The sequence below is a fragment of the Artemia sp. Qi Xiang Cuo genome, chromosome 15 (genome assembly GCF_049724085.1).
Source record: "Artemia sp. Qi Xiang Cuo chromosome 15, ASM4972408v1, whole genome shotgun sequence".
Taxonomy (NCBI): domain Eukaryota; kingdom Metazoa; phylum Arthropoda; class Branchiopoda; order Anostraca; family Artemiidae; genus Artemia; species Artemia sp. Qi Xiang Cuo.
This window is the reverse complement of record NC_142808.1, coordinates 15,094,449-15,115,685: the sequence shown is the minus strand read 5'-3', so window position 1 is coordinate 15,115,685 and position 21,237 is coordinate 15,094,449. Positions and strand designations below refer to the sequence as shown.

Genomic DNA, 21,237 nt, shown 5'->3' with positions numbered 1-21,237 from the left:
AACAAAATGAAACGTGAACCAGTCAATTCACAGATCATCAAGTCATTGAACTTGTGATATCTTTAAACCCTTAGCACAGTGCATTCAAGTGCCATACATTTGATCCAATCGTTAGTGTCATTCTAGATGTATAACCTCTATACGTTTGAACTGCCATTCAATATCTTTATTGGAAACAGTTCCTGTGAAACTGAATCTTTGTTTTATTGAACCCCGTACAAATCAACACATTAATCTTAAACATTGAGTCCCTCCCCAACTCAATCCTCGTTAAACTCAAACCTATTTAAATCAGTCTTCATACAATTTAATCCCTGTTTAACTCGCCACCGTACAGATCAACCCTTAAGTTAGGCAGAATTGCCTAACCTAGGGCTGAGATAAACGGGTGGTAGAGTTGCATGGATGTTAATTTCAATATGATTGAATTTGATGGAGCCTGTACATGTTAGTCTAAGGCACCAAATCCAATACTATTATAAAACCTATTGCTTTGGTATTTTAAAGAAAAGAATAGAAGGTTTATTGATAAGCTAAATCAGTGGTTCTCAAACTGTGGTACGTGTACCGCTTGGGGGTACGCAAAAATTTTTGGGGGGTACGCGGCCGGCCAGCAAAAAAAAAAACCCACTAACTCTATGACTCATAATTTTGTTTATATTTTAGCTATAGTTTACTTGGTACTGGTAACTGAGAAGGGGTACCTAAAATATTTTGTGGGTAAAAAAGGGTAAAGTGTCTAAATAAGTTTGAGAACTTCTGAGCTAAATTTTAGGAGCTTTATTTAACCAATAATCAAAACAGTGGATTGTCAATCAAAGAAGCTAAAAATTTATGCTTCTTAAGATAAGATATGCTTCTGAAGATAAAATATCGAAAATTAATTTTGGTTAATTGTTAATAAGCTGCACTATGCTACAAGAATAACTAAGTGAAGTTGCATCTTGAGCAACCTCATAAAAATTATAGAATAGTTTGAATTAAAACATTATAGAATAAACTAACCTCCACTTACATTTTTCTGTTGCCCATTGTCACCCAAAAGCCAAGCAGAAATAATCTTCCGAAATTCCCCTCTTTCGCGCATTTAAAGACTTCGAAAGAACCAAGGTTACCACATGCTTTCTCACAAAAATAAACAAACCCATCTGGCCTCTGAAGTCAGGTAATATTTGTCTGAATAGAATTTCTGCAATATGTGTAGATATCGCTATATTGTTCTGCAAATATTTTAAAGCATATTTTTCTAAGTCATTAAACACTATTAAACATAATTTAGGCTAACAGGCCTTTGACATCCGATTATTACAATTGAATTAGATGGGATTAAGTTAAACGGGGGCTGAGTTGCAGGGGGGTTGAGTTAAATGGAGTGGAATTAAATGAACGTTTTGTTACAAGGGAGTTAAATTGACTTAAATGTGGGTTTCGCTAAACGTAGGTTGGGCTGCATTGGGGTAATGTTGAACAGGGGTTGTACAAAACATGGATTTCAGTCGAACGAGGGTTCAGCTGAACAAGGGTTGAGTTGAATGGGTTCAGTCGAGCCATGTTCAGTTAAATGGGAGTTCATTTACACGCACACCATTCAAAGTTTTTAAGTAAATTTCTTTTAAAATTGTAGAAAAAGAAGAATGACGTGTTCGATGTCCATGTAACTAAACCACTGTTTAATTGAGCCCCGTTCAACTGAACCTTTTTATAACTGAATCCTTGTTTACCTCAACCTCTGCTTAACTCAACTTTATTCAAGTCAACTTCCTTACAACTTAACCTCCATTGAACTCAACCCCAGTTCAGCCCAACCTTCTTCCAACTCCACCCCTGTGCACTTTACGGGGATTATTTCTATAAGGAGTTTGATCATTAACAAGTCAAAAAGAATTCATAAATATAATTCAGGGGCAGGAGGTCCCTAAATTCTTATCCTTAAGCATTAGTTTCAAGATTAAGCTCTTAACTATTTTCTAATATTTTCTAGTCATATTCTGACCCTGGTTAAAAAAAGAAGAAAAAAAAGAAGCCTTTCCTTGCATTTCAGCGCTACCCAAGCTTTTCAATTTTTCAATTTTGAATTTTTTTTTATTTTTAACGTGGAGAGGTGAAAACTTCCAGAGAATGGTTTTCTCAAATAGTAAAATCAATGGTAGGTTTGTTTTTTTCACAAATTTTTTTTGAGAGTTTTCGAGCTCCTTTTAAATCCCCAATCAGTTTTCTTTTGTAATTACTTCAATCTTAAATTAAACTACTTTTCTCCATTTGGTACATACAATGCATACAGTGCACATATATTCAGGGGCATCGTTGGGAGGGGGCGAAGGGGCAGTTCCCCCCAATAATGCGCAGAAAATTTATCCCATTCCCCTTGACTATCCAGATTTGGAAGCCTCTGCCCCCCTCCAAATTAAAATGCTAGAGATTTGCCCCTGTATATAGTGCAAATGATTTTACTTTTTAGGGTCCATACTATTGTGGTGTTGGTGCAAACAAGGTCTTTGGCAGAGACATTGTTGAAGCCCATTATCGAGCATGCCTGTATGCTGGTATCCAAATCTGCGGAACCAATGCTGAAGTTATGGCAAGTCAATGGGAATATCAGGTAAATCTTCGGAGTTTATGTTTTTCTCTGCTCTTTGTAGCAGATGTGTTTCGTTAACTGCTAAATTTATTGTTGGCGTTAACATAAATCCATTCATGTTATCTAATTTATTTAAAAATTGTATCAATTATGTACCATTGTATTAAGCTTCTTAATAATATAGTTTTATCAAATATGTTTTATGTTGCTCTTATGAAATATTATCTTCCTCTATGTGTCAAAAACCAAATCATCATTTAGACCACAGTTTATAGAATTATCTATACGATAATTATATAAACTGTGATTTAGACATAACTTGAATAAAATACATTTATTCTGTTAAGTAATATTAACATTAAGAGGTTATTACGCTTAATGTACATCGTTTTCTTCGGTTTAAAGCTGGGTACGGTGTTTCCACATCCCCAAAATATCTGATCAGTCTAACGATCTAATATAATTTTCGCAGACAAAAAAAAAAGATATACCGAATCATTCATATTTTGCACAAGCTATAGATTATTCAACTGAAAATTTCTTGGATGAGAGATTTTGTCAACAGGACTTTAGTCCTGTTGGACTAAAGTCCTACAGGACTTTAGTTCACAATTTTGTCAACAGGACTTAAGTCAACAGGAGCTAACTTAAGGCCTTTGAAAGTGCTAAGAATATAGTCAATTGGTATTTGCAGCTGCTTTAGTTACTCATTAATTCTCAAGAAAATGTGAACTAATAAACAAACTTTTCTCACGCCATTCTTCTATTAGAATATTTGTTCTTCATACGCTGGTAGAAAAACGTCAAACTTTTGCACAGAGAGTGGATGCCTGAGCGAGAGGTGGTCCCTTGCATATGCAAGATTATTTATGATTTTTTGGTTTCAATGTCACTGTTTACTTTCATTTAAGAAAAGAAATATTTAATTTCTGTTCTTTGTTAAAAAAAAAAACATTTCGTGGTAGAGAATGGTAAGTAAGTGGCGACAAGGCTCAATAGTAACCGAAACTAAAAAAACAGAATTTTGATATCAATCGATATATCAAAAATCGGCTTATTATGCTTATTCCAAATATATAAGGTTCGTTCAGTTTAGTGTTGCCAATCAAAGGCTATGAGCCAGAGAAAATTTGTCTGATTTTAAAAAAGAGGGGACACCCCTAAAATTCGATTAACCTTAACAAAAATCCGTCAGATTTACCGTAATAGAGGATCCTATTGTACAGATTTCAAGCTCCTATCTACAAAAATGTGGAAGTGTTTTTTGCCAGAAGAAAGATAACGGATGTATGTTTATTTATTTTTTGTTTGTTTGTTTTTCCCATGGGTGACTCGTGTCGAACCAATGGTCTTAGAACATCGGGAGAGGGCTCATTTAAACAGATATTAAAACTCCGTTTTAGTAACAAAAAGGCTGGAGGGCAACTAGCCAACTTGAGGGGCAACTACGGTACTGTTATAGATATTTCGCTGTTTATCCAATAAGCCCTTCCCCTCTTAAGGTCGGTCCATGCGAAGGAATCACCATGGCTGATGATCTGTGGGTCTCCAGGTATATTTTGCATCGTGTTGCTGAAGACTTTGGAGTTAATGTATCTCTTGACTGTAAGCCTATGACCGGTCAGTGGAATGGGTCAGCACTTCACACTAATTTTTCAACACAAGCTATGAGAGAAGATAATGGTATTATGTGAGTTTTTTTTACTATTTTGCTTAAAATTGCAAGGCATTGGAACTGATGTTTGTACTACTATGTTGACTAAAGTTGTTCTCAAGTAGTGGGTGTTTGGGAAATTTTCCATTAGGACAAGTGACTTCAGCTCAGCCATAGTACATGACTTAGCACTAGCCGGTCCAAAATGGAATTCAGATCTACAAAAACCAAAATAGAAAGTGATTATTTTTTAGAACGTAAGCTCTGGATTTATAACTTTATTAACTGCATTTTGTGCACTGTTTAAATGATAAATGAACCTGCTTCCATTTTTCTAAATCTTAGCATGATTTTTATTTGAAAGCTCCTTTTAAGATTTTAACATGTCTGTCAAAAAAGCGCCTGGACACAGTTTAATGTTTTTTTGTTTTTTTCTGGAGGTTTATTTGTTTTTTACTTTTTTGTCTTGTTTTTAATTGTCATTGCCTTCCTCCTTTTCTTCAACTTTAGTAGTTTTATTATTGGATCGTGACTAATGCAAAATAACCGACGTATTTTTCCTTAAATTTAATGCTTCTGTCGTATTGCGCCTGTCAGGAAAACACAGGATGCAGAGACGAAAGGCAAAACAGGTTATAAAGTTTTTTTGTCTTTAAAAAGTATTAAATAGAAAAAACAAGTTTTTTAAACTGAAAGTAAGGAGCGACATTAAAACTTAAAACGAACAGAAATTATTCTGTATATGAAAGGGGCTGTCCTCTCCTCAACGCCTCGCTCTTTACGCTAAAGTTGTTTATTGTTTCAAAAATAAATTATGAGACCGAGTCAAACTTTAGTGTAAAGAGCAAAGCGTTGAGGAGGGGACAGCCCCTTTTATATACGGAATAATTTCTGTTCGTTTTAAGTTTTAATGTCGCTCCCTACTTTCAGTTAAAAAACTTGTTTTTTTTATTTAATTTCTGATCGTTTTTTAGTTAATGCAGCTTTTATTTGCATAAAAATTTTACTTTTCTTTTGCTAAATGGATGTCTTTACAAATTAACTTTCGTAACTAACTTCTATATTCGTATATTTTTCTTCTGGCAAAAAATACAAAGTTGCAGATTTTTGCAGATATGAGCTTGAAACCTATGTAATAGGGTTTTCTGATACGCTGAATCTGACGGTGTGATTTTCATTAAAATTCTTTCACTTGTAGGGGATGTTTCCCCCTCTTTAAAAATCGAGTAAATTTTCTCAGGCTAGTAGCCTTTGATGAGTAATACTAAACTTAATAAAATTTATATATTTAGGATCAGCATTATAAACACATTCTTTTGATACATTTATTGACATCAAACTTCCGTTTTTAAAAATTTCGATTACTATTGAGCCGTATCGCTTGTTTTTTTATTGTTTTTTTTTACGTATATGTTATTACGTATATGAGGGGGTTCTCCCCTTAGTCAATACCACGCTCTTTACGTTAAAAGTTAAAAAAAACCTTTGATTCACAAACCCCTGAATCACAAAGGCCGTTTAATTAGAATAGATAGCTCTTTTGAAAGCACTAAAAAAACTGTAGCGTGAAGAGCGAGGTATTGACTTGAGGGAGAACCCCCTCACATACGTTATAATTTCTGTTCGTTTTAACTTCTAATATTCCTTCTTACATTTCAGTTGAAATGTAATTATTCCGTATATGAAAGGGGCTGTCCCCTCCTCAACGCCTCGCTCTTTACGCTAAAATTTTTTTTTGTTTTAAAAAATTAATTTGTGAGACAGAGTCAAACTTTAGCTTAAAGAGCAAGGCTTTGAGGCGGGTACAGCCCCAAACCCCCTTGAATCACAAAGGCCGTTTAATTAGAATAGATAGCTCTTTTGACAGCACTAAAAAAAACTGAAGCGTAAAGAGCGAGGTATTGACTTGGGGGAGAACCCCCTCACATACGTTATAATTTCTGTTCTTTTTAATTTCTAATATTCCTTCTTACATTTCAGTTGAAATGTAATTATTCCGTATATGAAAGGGGATGTTCCCTCCTCAACGCCTTACTCTTTATTCTAAAGTTTTTTATTTTTTTAAAAAGTAAAGTTGTGAGACAGAGTAAAACTTTATCGTAAAGAGCGAGGCGTTGAGGAGGGGCCAGGCCCTTTCATCTACGGCCTACTTTCTGTGCGGGTTATGTTTTATCGTCGCTCCTTACTTTCAGTTTAAAAAACTTGTTTTTTTTATTTAATTTCTGATCGTTTTTTACTTAATGCAGCTTTTATTTGCATAAAAATTTTACTTTTCTTTTGCTAAATAAATGTCTTTACAAATTAACTTACGTAACTAACTTCTATATTCGTATATTTTTCTTCTGGCAAAAAATACAAAGTTGCAGATTTTTGCAGATATGAGCTTGAAACCTATGTAATAGGGTTTTCTAATACGCTGAATCTGACGGTGTGATTTTCATTAAAATTCTTTCACTTGTAGGGGCCCCTTTTTAAAAAATCGAGTAAATTTTCTCAGGCTCGTAGCCTTTGATGAGTAATACTAAACTTAATAAAATTTATATATTTAGAATCAGCATTATAAACACATTCTTTTGATACATTTATTGACATCAAAATTCCGTTTTTAAAAGTTTCGATTACTATTGAGCCGTATCGCCTGTTTTTTTATAGTTTTTTTTTTATTACGTCTATGTTATTACGCATATGAGGGGGTTCTCCCCTTAGTCAATTCCACGCTCTTTAAGTTAAAAGTTAAAAAAAAATTTAATTCACATACCCCTGAATCACAAAGGCCGTTTAATTAGAATAGATAGCTCTTTTGAAAGCACTAAAAAAAACTGTAGCGTAAAGAGCGAGGTATTGACATGGGGGAGAACCCCCTCACATACGTTATAATTTCTGTTGGTTTTAAGTTCTAATATTACTTCTTACATTTCAGTTGAAAAAACTTGTTTTTTTATTTAATTTCTGCTCGTTTTTTAAATAATGCTTGGAAATTCGGCGCCCCCTTCATAGAAATTTCCCTTACCCCAACGAAACATCCTCCACGGCAAGATTCTCCTGAGTAATCCCCTCCTCTAGCCCCCCCTCCAGAAAAAATCCTTCCTGAAAATGGTTGTATACTTCCCAATAGCCAATAAATAATGCTGGCAAGTCTGGCGCCCCCTTCATGGCAATTTCCCTTTCCCCATGAAAACTTCCTTCATGAACAGATCCTCCAAAATAACCACTGACCCACCCTGACCACCCACAACCCGAAAACAAAACACCTGAAAAAATCTGTAAATTTACCAAAAAACAATACTAAATGTTAAAAGTTGGTAAATTTAAAAACATTTATCCCTCCCACTGGGCACTTAGGGGTATTAATTCATACTAAAAGACATATTTATCATATTTTCGACCATGCTGAACAAAATGGCTACCTCAAAATTTTGATCGGGTGACTTTGGGAAAAAAATGAGGGTGGGAGGGGGCCTAGTTGCCCTCCATTTTTTTGGTCACTTATAAAAGGCACTAGAACTTTTAATGTCCGTTCAAATGGGCCCTCCCGCGATATTCTAGGACCACTGCGTCCATACTATCACCCCTGGGAAAAAAAAAAAAAACAAACAAACAAGTAAACATGCATCTATGATCTTTCTTCTGGCAAAAAATGTAAAATTCCACATTTTTGTAGATAGGAGCTTGAAACCTCTACAGTAGGGTTCTCTAATACGCTGAATATTATGGTGTGATTTTCATTAAGGTTCTATAACTTTTAGGGGGTCTTTCTCCCTTTGTTTGAAAATCAGCCAAATTTTCTCAGGCGCGTAACTTTTGATGGGTAGCACTAAACTTGATGAAAGTTATATATTTGAAATCAGCATTGAAATCTGATTCTTTTGATATATCTATTGGTATCAAAAACCCGTTTTCTAGAGTTTCGGTTACCATTGAGCCGGGTCGCTCCTTACTTACAGTTCGTTACCACGAACTGTTTGATACAGAAACCAAGATTTATTTTTTCCTATTGATATGGGTTTTTTAAGTACCAAGATTTTTTGAAAGACAGGCTATGCTACAATCTGGAAAATTTAGGAAACAGTTGGTAAGAATGAAGAAGAAGAAGAAGAAAAAATATGATAGAAAAGACAAAATAATAAAAATAAACAATAAGAAGTAAAAAAGCTATAAATAAATAAACAAGGTAAAATAAACAATAAGAAGAACATTGTAAATAAATGATAAATATTATTCTTTCATTGTGATTTTAAAATCTTTTAGACCATAAAACGAAATCTGTTGCTTTCTGCTTTTTCTTTTTCTACTTCGAGGAACATCTTTGAAGGTACACAATTAAACAGTTCGTGGTAACTGCAAGTAAGGAGCGACCCGACTCAATAGTAACTGAAACTCTAAAAAAAAGAGTTTTTATACCAACAGATACATCAAAAGAATCATATTTTTATGCTAATTTCAAATGTAAAAGTTTCATCAAGTTTAGTCCTACCCATCAAAAGTTACGTGCCTGAGAAAATTTGCCTTATTTTCGAAAAAAAGGGAAAACAACCCGCAAAAGTCACAGAACTTTAATAAAAATCAAACCATCAGATTCAGCATTTAAGAGAATCCTACTACAAAAGTTTCTAGCTTCTATCCACAAAAGTGTGGAATTTTGTTTTTTTGGCAGAAGGAAGATAACGGATGTGTTTTTTTTTTTTTTTTCAGGGGTGATCGCATCGATTCAGTAGTCCAAGAATATCGTAAGAGGGCTCATTCGAAATTAAAAGCTGTAGTGCCCGTTTTTAGTAACCAAAAAATTGGAGGGCCACCTGGCCCCCTCCCACGCTCATTTTGTTCCCCAAGTCACCCAATTAAAATTTTGAGATAGCCATTTTCTTCATCCTATTCAAAAATCTAATAAATATGTCTTTGAAGATGACTTTATCCCCCACAGTTGCGAGGGGAAGAGCTGCAAGTTATAAACTTTGCCCATTGTTTACATAAAGTATTGGTTATTCGGAAGTATCCAGACGTTTTCAGGAGGGATTTCTTTCTGGTGGTGGGGGGGTCGGAGCATGGGCTTACGAGGGAGGATCCTTCCATGGAGGATGTTCCCTTGGGGAAAAGGACATTTCTATGAAGGGGATGCCGGATTTCCCAACTGAAAGTTTTTTTCAACTTAAAGTAAGGAGCAACATTAAAACTTAAGACAAACAGAAATTACTATGTATATGAGGGGGTTCGCCTCCTAGTCAATACTTCGCTCTTTACCTTAAAGTTTTTTTTAGTACTTTCAAAAGCGCTATCTAGTCTAATTAAACAGCCTTTGTGATTCAGGGATTTGTGATTCAAACAAAATTTGAATTTTAGCGTAAAGAGCGAAGTATTGACAAGAGGGTGAACTCCGTTATATACGTAATAAAGCATACGAATATAAAAGTTTGTTACGTAAGGTAATTCGTAAGTTACGTCAGAACAAAATTTTGAGAAAGTAATTTAGCCAAAAAAAAAAGAAAATTAATATTCAAATTTCGTTTTAATTATTCATGTACAGTGAGCCAAAATCAAAGCTTCATTAATTCAAAAATGTTCAGAATATAAAAAAATGAAAAAAACAAAATCTTAACTGAAAGTAAGGAGCGACATTAAAACTTAAACCAAACAGAAATTATTCTGTATATGAAAGGGTCTGTCCCCTCCTCAACGCCTTGCTCTTTACGCAAAAGTTTGACTCTGTCTCACAACTTTATTTTTTAAAACAATAAAAAACTTTAGCGTAAAGAGCAGGGCGCTGAGGAGGGGACATACCCTTTCATATACTGAATAATTTCTGTTCGAAATTTTAATGTCACTCCTTACTTTCAGTTAAAAAAAAACTTGTTTTTTATTTAATTGTATATAAGATTTCAAACTTCATAGAACAATAATCCCATGACTTTGGAATCATAGATAAGACAAACAAACATAGACAAAGTAAATCTTGTCATCATTCTGAATATTTCAAGTTAAATTCAATTTTTTGTCAGAAACATGATTTAACACAACTACATGTATTTGTAGCTTGCGTCACTGGGGATTAACTCATTTAAATGAGTAAATAAAAAAAAACAAGTTTTTCAACTGAAAGTAAGGAGTAATATTAAAAATTAAAACGAACAGAAATAATTACGTATATGAGGAGGTTCGCCCCCTCTTCAAGGCCTCGCTCTTTACGCTAAAGTTCGAATTTTGTTCCAATTCTATAAGAATGACCCTGAATCACAAAGGCCGTTCTATTAGAATAAATAGCTCTTTTGAAAGTAGTAGAAATACTTTAGCGTAAAGAGCGAGGTATTGAGGAGGGGCGAACCCTCTCACATACATAATAATTTCTGTTTGTTTTAAGTTTTAATCTTGCTCCTTACTTTTAGTCGAAAAACTTGTTTTTTTTATTTAATTTCTGATCGTTTTTTAAATAGAATGCTAGTTGCTCATTTTCAAACAGTTCGTGGTAACGAACTGTAAGTAAGGAGCGACCAGGCTCAATGGTAACCGAAACTCTAAAAAACGGAATTTTGATACCAATAGATACATCAAAAGAATCAGATTTTAATTTTGATTTCAAATATATAAGTTTCATCAAGTTTAATCTTACCTATCAAAAGTTACGCGCCTGAGAAAATTTGGCTGATTTTCGAAAAAGGGGGAAAGACCCCCTAAAAACTATAAAACCTTAATGAAAATCACACCATCATATTCAGCGTATCAGAGAACCCTACTGTAGAGGTTTCAAGCTCCTATCTACAAAAATGTGGAATGCTAGTTGCTCATTTTACGACTAAAAATTTAGAGGTCTCAGTCATAATATTATGGGAATTTCGCCACTCTCTCTATGTCCTTTAGGCGTGACAGCGACAATATATACATATATTCTCGGTCTTTGGCAATTACTGCAGAATTTTAAAAATGTCAGGTATACCCTTTAGGTGTGACAGCAGGGTTGCCACCCTGGCCTGGCAGAATTTACTAAATCTGAGAGGAAAAATTTACTAAGTCGCATCTGTTTTTACTAAATGCTCAAAAAAAAAATTTCCGCGTGCACACCATCAAGCACCGGTTTTTACTATAGGAGGATAATCAATAGGACTTACACAATCTTTTTTTCAATTTTTTTGTTTTTTGTCTTTTTTTCTTTTGTTTTCATAATATTATTGAAAATTCCGGCAACCTATAAGTTCAAAAATCCGTTTTTTGGATTATTTGAATATACGACTGGATAGGCGTCATGTTCCAGATGCGGTGTATCCAAGACGTCAAACAATAGTCTGGAATCTTGGATTCTGGAAAGCCTGCTGATGAAGCCTGGCTTTAAATTTATCAATGGTCTTCAGGTCATAAAATTGAAAAATTAAAAAGCAATCAACGAAGAAAAATAGCTACAACTCATATTCACGAAGCAATTCAGACGATGGAGTGCTTAGAATCTGAAGTGTGTTTAAAAGTGACGGCTTTTGAAATTTGCCCCCAGTTTCTGTTTTTAGGTTTGAAATCTAAACCCTTCAATTTTGCATTTTTAAGAGGAAATTTGCCAGTTTTAAAACACTAATTGGTCTGGTCTTTAAATAAGAGATAACCTGCTTACAAAGAATTCTGACAGATTTTAAAGCAATTAATTTAGGATTTTCTTGAACTGATTTTTTCGGGATTCTCTCTCGTTCGTACTCAAGGGAATCAAAAACCAATACGATCCGTGTCGCTTCAAAACGGAAATGACGTAATTGGCTACCGGTTTAGTTGCAAAATTATGTAAATTAAAAAGTACACCTCAAATTGGAATAGGGCTGCCAAGAAAAAGAAAACTTACAAAAGAAAACATACACTAATTAGTTTTAAAAAAATCACATTGTGTCAATATTCTTCAGATCAGGCAAATCATACAAATTGAAAAGAAAGAAGAAAAATTTGTAGTCACAATTAAAAAAAGTCGAACTTAAAAGGCTTTAATCGTCCTCGGCCTCATCCGAATTTAAAGTATCCACTAGTGTCGAATTCTGACGTAAGGGATCAACTTGTTTCCATTTCTTGAGAGCCCGAGTCAAATCGCTGGGGATCACCCAGTCATGTACTCCACTTGACGACTTGAGAACAAGCTGCTTCGTTTTCATCAGGGACGAAACACTCGAGACATTTAGACTATTTCGATTTTTAATTTTGATGACCGACAAATTCAAATACTGTCTCTCTGCTTCAGCACTTGAATGGTGTAAGCTGCAGAAAGCCAGAAAGAACTTGGGCAAGTATGGAAAAAGTTCGTTTCCAGCAGCGTCTTTAAAAAGGGACAAGGCTAACTAACAAACGTAGCAGCTGTTATGAGAGTCTAGGAAAATTTTTCTGAAAACAAATTAAGCCGGCATACCAGTCCTGATTTTAAATAATTGGCCTTTCAAAGCGAGCATCAAGAAGAAGCCTAGAGAAAAGTAAAGATTTTTAAGCCCTAGGGTTGACGCGAAATCGCAAAAATGAGAGCAATAGTAGCCATAATATCTAACATAATCGAAATCAGATGTTATAATGAATAGACCCTAGTTTTTTCCCTTTAATTCATGGAAAATAATCAAAGATTTGTTTAATACAGATCATAACTTTTTACTAGATTTCGGGAAATTTACTAGATCCTCTAAATTTACTAGATTTTTTTTTATTTTACTAGATACCCTGCGTGACAGTGACCATATATACAGAGATTCGATGAGGTTCATTGCTATATGGCTTTAATTTGTATTTCTTGGGGTATAGCTTAGAAGCTTAAGTCATCTTAGGGGGTTGTTTACGTCATAACTACCTTCTTTGTCCTTAAGCTTAATATGTACTAAAATCTTCTTTTATAGAGAAATTGAAAAAGCAATTGAAAAGCTATCAAAGCGTCACTTAAAACACATACAGGCATATGATCTCCGCGAAGGAAAGGACAATGAAAGGAGACTTATTGGCTCTCTTGAAACTTCAAACATCAATGATTTTTCAGCAGGTGAGTTCAAACAGATTTTACCCACTTCTACAGTTCACCAGAAATTAAAACTGTCAGCGCTTAGTATTGAACTGAACTAATTTCATAGGAGTGGCAGTTCCAGAGACCAATTCTATCAAATCCACTTTTTGGGATTTAGCACCGGAAAACTTTTTTGACTATCAACTGTTAAATTCACCAGAAAATGAGAATTAGCACACAAAATTGACAAAACTGTCTTTTTTCTCAACTAAAACTTTTTTTTCTAAAGTCAATTTGACTATATCCATGCTAAAGTTCACTTAAGTACTCTGTCTTTCGACCAAATGAGCATACGCCAAAAGAACGGGGTACTTGGCACTGATGATTGGTATGATAAATTTCAAACCAGTAATTTCAAATTACAGGTAATTTCAAATTTCAAATAATTTTAATGATTGAAATAAAATCTACTTTTTGAACTCTCTCCTGATTGTTTAAGAACTATATTTTTATTTTTCATATACAGTATTAAGATATATTTCTTGATTTGAACATTTTAAAATTCTAGAAGAAGAGACACGTGGTTATTCTTTATGTAGCCAACTTTCCTTGCCACCTTTCCTAAGCATACATTCATGTCTACCTATACATAAGTGGATAAACCATTAAGTAAATATATATATATACATATATATATATATATATATATATATATATATATATATATATATATATATATATATATATATATATATATATATATATATATATATATATATTTATATATATATATATATATATATATATATTATATATATATATTATATATATATATATATATATATATATATATATATATATATATATATATATATATATATATATATATATATATATATATATATATTTATATATATAGGCTATATACCCGGCTCAATAGTAACCGAAACTCTAAAAAACGGAATTTTGAAACCAATAGATACATCAAAAGAATCAGATATTTATTCCAATTTCAGATATATAATTTTCACCAAGTTTAGTCTTGCCCATCAATAGCTATGCGCCTGAGAAAATTTCTCTTATTTTCCGAAAAAGGGGGAAAAGTGCCACTAAACGTCGTAGAAATTTAATGAAAATGACACCATCAGATTTAGTGAATCAGAGAACCCTACTATAGTAGTTTCAAGCTCTTATCTGCAGAAATGTGGAATTTTGTATTTTTTGCCAGAAGAAAGATCGCGGTTGCGTCTTTATTTTTATTATTTTTATTTGCCATGGGTGATCGTATCTGCCCAGTGGTCCTAGAATATCTCAGTAGGGCTCATTTGAACGGAAATTAAAAGCTCTAGTGCCCCTTTTAAGTGACCAAAAAATGTAGGGCAACTAGGCTCCCTCCCACTCTCATTTTTTTCCAAAAGTCACCCAATCAACACTTTGAGATAGCCATTTTGTTCAGCATGGTCGAAAAGTACAATAAATATGTCTTAGGGGATGACTTAATCCCCCAGAGCCCCCGGGGAAAGGTCTGCAAGCTATGAACTTTGCCCAATGTTTACATATAGTATTGGTTATTGGGAAGTATATAGAAGTTTTCAGTGGGGATTTTTTCTTTCATTTGGGGGGAGGGTCGGAGGTTACGTCGGAGGATCTTTCCATGGAGGAATTTTTCATGGGGGAAGGTACATTGGTATGAAGGGGGCACCGGGTTTCCCAGCATTATTTAAAAAAAGATGAGAAATTAAATAAAGAAAAATCAATTGAAATTAAGGAACAATATCAAAACTTTAAATGAACAAAGATTATTAGGTATATAACTGGGTTTACCCCATAGTAATTACCTCGCTCTTTACACTAAATTTTTTTTTGTACTTTCGGCAGAGCTATTTATTCTAATCAATGGCCTTTGGGAATAAGGAGTTATTCTTAAAGAATTGGAACAAAATTTGAACTTTAGCGTAAAGAGTAAGGTATTGACTAGGGGTGAACCCCGTAATATACGTTATAAAAATATACGAGCATAGAAGATTGTTACGTAAGTTAATTCGTAATTTACACCAGATCAAAATTTTGAAAAAGCCATTTAGCCAAAAAAAAAGTAAAATTAATGTGTAAATTTCGTTTTAATTATTCACATACGGTGAGCCAAAGTCAAAGCTGCAGTAATTCAAAAACTTTCAAAAATTAAGTAAAAAAAGAAGTTTTAACTGAAACTAAGGAATGACATTAAAACTTAAAACGAACAGAAATTGTGCCGTATATGAAAGGGACTGCCCCCTCCTCAACGCCCCACTCTTTACGCTAAAGTTTGACTCTGTCTCACAACTTTATCTTTTGAAACAATAAAAAACTTTAGCGTAAAGAACGAGGCGTGCAGGTGTAAAGAGCGAGGCTTACGGCGAGTGACGGAGGCGACAGGATTAGTAGATATGTATTCCGTAGTTAATCTGGAATTTACGACCCGAGGTGGGAGGATGAGAAGGTACTTGCAAAGCTTTTAATAACAAGAACGGAGAGCTCTTATTACTCTTAATATATAACTCTTCTATATAGTCGTTCAAAAAGGACATTAAAGCATAGTTTCAAAGGACACTTAAATAGCTTTGTCAGGTTCAAATGCGCAATACTTACCTGAAAATTTCTTCAAAATTCAAAAACGTTCAGAAATTAAATTAAAAAAAGAAGTATTTTTAACTGAAAGTAAGGAACGACATTAAAACTTAAAACGAATAGAAATTCTTCCGTACATGAAAGGGACTGTCCCCTCCTCAACGCCCTCGTGAATTTTATACAGCTATTGGTACCACTTTTGGAACGCCAAAAATGAATATTATACGAATGACCACCTTATAGTATCTTATTCTGAGGCGAAACCTCTGCTATGACTGAACTCTCAGTGGATTTGGTCTCTGACCTGTTCTAGCAAACTTTGAGATAACATTTTTCAAGTTAAATATCCAAAACTGAAATACTGTCACTTGGGAACAAATAAAATAATTTCATAGAAAATAAAAATCTAGACACTAGATAATGGAAAAAACCGAAGAACCTTTAATTTATCTGAAACCGAATTTAAAATTTATAATTAAATTTAAAACTGAATTTATAGTTTAAAACCGAAAAACCTCTAATATATTAATCACTTAGAAAGGGGATTTTAACAACATGAACTGACTAGCAAGAAAATGACAAAAATCAATTTGGCACCCTTGACCTTCAAAACCTTACTACATAGACAGTGAATTTTATACAGCTTTTGGGACGACTTTTGGAACGCCAAATATAAGAATATCTACGAGTTTCCAGCTTATAGTATCTTATTCTGAGGTGAAACCTCTGCTATGACTGAACTCTCAGTGGATTTGATCTCTTACCTGTTCAAGCAAACTTTGAGATAACATTTTTCAAGTTAAATATCCAAAACTGAAATACTTTCACTTGGGAACAAACAAAATAATTACATAGAAAATAAAAATCTAGAAACTAGATAATGGAAAAACCGAAGAACCTCTAATTTATCCGAAACCCAATTTAAAATTTATAAATAAATTTAAAATCGAATTTATAATTTAAAACTAAAGAACCTCTAATATATTAATGACTTATAAAGGGATTTTAACAATATGAAGAGACTAACAGTCGTTTAAAGCTGTGAAATACGATCCAAATCATCGTCAGTATAAACCAGTGGTTCCTAATCAATTTTGGACCATGCCCCACTTAGGCATTTCTAAAATACTGAGGCCCCTTTTCTTCATTTAAATTTTGTTATTCAAAATTTAACATGCATTCATCTGAAGCAAATTTAAAAGACCATTAATTTGGTACGGTATCTTTTTTGGGTTGTCCTTAAGGCATATTTTGTAGTAATGAAGAATAATCTCTGAATATACAACTTTTTCAATGTATGACATCATTAAAATACTATCATATATTATTTTTGCTCTTTAAATGCATATGAATGTTACGTCATTCGCATGAAAAATGTTTTTTTTTGAAAATTTAGACTCTAAAGTACAGTCAATAGAAGGGTGCAGGTCCTGCCCATGATTCACCAAAATATTACCTCGCGCCGCCCAAGGGGCTCCACCACACGTTGAGAATCGCGGCTATAACCTAACAAGCGTATGTTCTCTTAGATCGAAGTCTTCAGAGTAGATGGGGTGTATCCAAATATTTACTCTGTGGGTTAATAATAAATAAGCGACACAGTTTCAGGACATAACATTTCAAACTTCCTTGGTGGTACTTTAGAACGTTATGGGAGGATATATCCCCACTATTATAGGAATTCAATAATTACTGAAAACAAATTTTACATGGCCTTGCTATGGGTAAGGTGTTTTGAAGGAACCCTTCTTTACCCAAAAATCAAAAGCCGCTAGATCTAAAGATTTTTTAACAAAGAAAGTCTGCACGGTTGGCCAAGGTAGATATGAAGTTGAGACAAAGATTTTTTGGAAAAGCCGTACTCTCTCGAGGAACAAAAATCGAAAAATAGTCACAAATCATCAATTTGTCAACTGATAAAGTCTCTAGATATGATATGATACAGGGCCAAAATAGCCCTCCTTTACCCAAAAATAAAAAGCCACCAGATATTAAGATTTTTCTTAACAAAGGAAATGTGGACGGTTGGCCAAGCCTAGAAATGAAGTTAAGACAAAGATTTTTTGAAAAACCGTACTCCTAACTCTAGAAACAAAAGTCTAAAATGGTCACAAATCATCAATATGTCAACTGATATATAAGTCTATAGATATGATATAGGGCCAAAATTGCCCTCCTTTACCCAAAAATCAAAAGCTATCAGATATAAAGTTTTTTTTAACAAAGGAAGTCTGCACGGTTGGCCAAGTTAGAAGTGAAGTTGAGACAAAGATTTTTCGTAAAAGCCGTACTCCTCACTCGAGGAACAAAAATCGAAAAATGGTCACAAATCATCAATTTGTCAACTGATAAAGTCTCTAGATATGATATGATACAGGGCCAAAATAGCCCTCCTTTACCCAAAAATAAAAAGCCACCAGATATTAAGATTTTTTCAACAAAGGAAGTCTGCAAGGTTGGCCAAGCTAGAAATTAAGTTGAGACAAAGATTTTTCGGAAAAGCCGTACTCCTCACTCGAGGAACAAAAATCGAAAAATGGTCACAAATCATCAATTTGTCAACTGATAAAGTGTCTATATATGATATAGGGCCAAAATAGCCCTCCTTTACTGAAAAATCAAAAGCCACCAGATCTAAAGATTTTTTTTTAACAAAGGAAGTCTGCACGGTTGGTCAAGCCTACAAATGAACTTGAGACAAAGATTTTTCGGAAAAGCCGTACTCCTCACTCGAGAAACAAAAATCGAAAATTAATCACAAATCATCAATCTGTCGACTGATAAAGTCTCTAGAAGTGATATAGGGACGAAATAGAGATAAAGATATTCTCAGGTGTTTGACACTTATTTGATCCAATCTAAGATGAGATTTGATCAGCCACAAGACGAAGTAGAGAAAATGATGGTATGTAAATAATCTTTGTTCGAAGGAGGGGGGAGGGAGGCTGAAAAATGTAAATAAAAAAGTCAGGATGAAAGACTTGGGAAGTGGTAATACCAAATTGACTAGATTCATTTCTGGCTTAGGGATATTCAAACCCATCCACTACCTGAGTATCTACTTGGAAATTGAGTTTTGTTTCTTTTTTTCTGTGGATTGTGTTAACTATGATCTGGCAGGTAAGCGTTCTTTTTTGTAATAAATGCAGAAAGTTTTTATAAAAATAAGATTATAGAGCAAAAATTATATTGTTTTTTTTTGTAAATAAAAAAATCTTTACGCCAGCTAAAACAGAAAGGTCACATTGGAAATTTCAAATAAGATTTCTTCTAGAAATATACGGGGAGATCTTTAAAATTTATTATTTGGCCCTTTGACTAACATATCAACAGGGTCGGTGTTACTTATGACCTTCACTTTATATTACCCCTACAGATAATTTTCTTTATTATTTTACAGGAGTTGCAAACAGGGGTTGCAGCATTAGAATTCCACGCAGCGTCGCCGAAGACCGAAAAGGCTACTTTGAAGATAGACGTCCTGCTGCCAATGCTGATCCATATCGAGTTACAGAGCTTTTAGTACGCACTGTGTGTTTGGACGAATGACTATTTTGAGGATTATCTTCTTCAGCTTCGGCTCTATAGTTTGTTGGCCACTGTTGAAGTTATCGAGGTTTCTGTTTAGCAAGAACAATTTCTGTTGCTTGTGCTGTCTGTACATTTTCTTTATTTTAATGAGTTGAAAAATGAATAAATAACAAACTCGTGCTTCTCTTTACGACTTCCACGCGTTCATTTCTTTCAAATTTATAAGGGTTATCAAACAGTTCGTGGTAACAAGCTGCAAGTAAGGAGCGACCCGGCTCAATAGTAACCGAAACTCTAAAAAACGGAATTTTGACACCAATATATATATCAAAAGAACTGGATTATTATTTTGATTATGCTGAAATATAAAAGTTTCACTAAGTTTAGTCTTACCCATTAAAAGCTACGAGCCTGAGTAGGAAAGCCCTTACGACTCCAAAACGACACCACTGCCGCCATCTATAATTGAGTGTAATGCTGACAGGCTATAATTTATTCAAGGATTATTGATCCACAAAGGGGGACAGATTTCTGAGAACTTGATTGCATAATCGACTAGGACAAGAGGGGAACTAGATTTCTGAGAAACTGATTTACATAATCGGCGGAGAATTATTGATCCGCGAAAGGGGAATATAGAAACATTATGGCTTCTTTGATCTTTAGGTCTGAGGGATAAATGGTCTTTAGTGACAGAGATAAATTAATATTCTATTTTTAAAATATGGCTTCTCTGTTCATTAGGCTTAGTGATAAAATTAATATTCTTTCAAAACCTTATTAGGGTAGCTAGGAACACCTTAGAGATGAAGAGATTAATGCAGGAAATAGTTTTCCTGGGAATTTCAAATGTGACAGCGCAGGGATGCCAAAACAAAAGGAACGCGCTGAAATTACGTTTAGGGATTATTTGGGCGAAACCGTTTGAGACATTTTAGAATATGATTTAGGCGAAACAGTTTGAGACATTTTTGAATATGATTTGGGTGAAACTCCATGGTCGTTAAAATACACAAGCTCCATTTGAACAGTGTTGTGAGGTCCCCTACCCCAAACCCCAAAGGGCCCCATCCCCCAAAAGGGCCCCTGGGCCCCCAAAGGGCCCCCTTGCCCCCAAATGGTCCCTCAGGCCCCCAAAGAGCCCCCGGGCCCCCAAAGGGCCCCAAAGAACCCCCCCCCCCCCAATTTTCAATACTTTTTTGTGCACTTGAGACACAGAAGGGCCTCCCACATTTCAAAAGGCTTTATTATATCTTTTTAGAACAAGTTCCTTTCTTAATACCCCTCTTAAACCCATTTTACAAGTTGAAGTACTCATCCTTTTCACCACAACTTTACTTTACAACTTTTTGAATACCCCAACATCAAGCAATACTTTTCAAAAGGCTTCTTTATATCTTTTCAGAACAAGTTCTTTACGTAATGTCCTTCTTAAACCAATTTTACAAGTTGAAGTACTCATCTTTTTCACCCATAACTTTACTTTACGACTTTTTGCACACTCCAACATCAAACAATACTTTTCAAAAGGCTTTATTATATCTTTTTAGAACAAGTTCCTTTCTTAATACCCCTCTTAAACCCATATTACAAGTTGAAGTACTCATCCTTTTCACCACAACTTTAATCTACAACTTTTTGAATACCCCAACATCAAGCAATACTTTTCAAAAGGCTTTTTTATATCTTTTCAGAACAAGTTCCTTTCTTAATATCCTTCCTAAACCAATTTTACAAGTTGAAGTTCTCATCCTTTTCACCGCAACTTTACTTTACAACTTTTTGAATACCCCAACATCAAGCAATACTTTTTAAAAGGCTTCTTTATATCTTTTCAGAGCAAGTTCTTTACGTAATGTCCTTCCTAAACCAATTTTACAAGTTGAAGTACTCATCTTTTTCACCCATAACTTTACTTCACGACTTTTTGCA

The 21,237-nt window shown here is 34.2% G+C and overlaps 1 protein-coding gene across 3 annotated transcripts in view; it reads left to right on the top strand.

Moving 5' to 3' along the window:
• LOC148943368 (glutamine synthetase-like) overlaps window positions 1-19,491 on the top strand; it is an 82,237-nt gene extending 62,746 nt beyond the window's left edge. For all 3 annotated transcript variants that reach the window (XM_089101563.1, XM_089101564.1, XM_089101566.1), the window contains 4 exons: window positions 2,459-2,599; window positions 4,081-4,268; window positions 13,067-13,206; window positions 19,175-19,491. In XM_089101563.1, the coding sequence (XP_088957689.1) occupies window positions 2,459-2,599; window positions 4,081-4,268; window positions 13,067-13,206; window positions 19,175-19,323 (618 nt within the window). In that variant the 3' untranslated portion in view covers window positions 19,324-19,491. The remainder of the gene's footprint in view (window positions 1-2,458; window positions 2,600-4,080; window positions 4,269-13,066; window positions 13,207-19,174) is intronic.
• The last annotated feature ends 1,746 nt before the right edge of the window (window positions 19,492-21,237 follow it).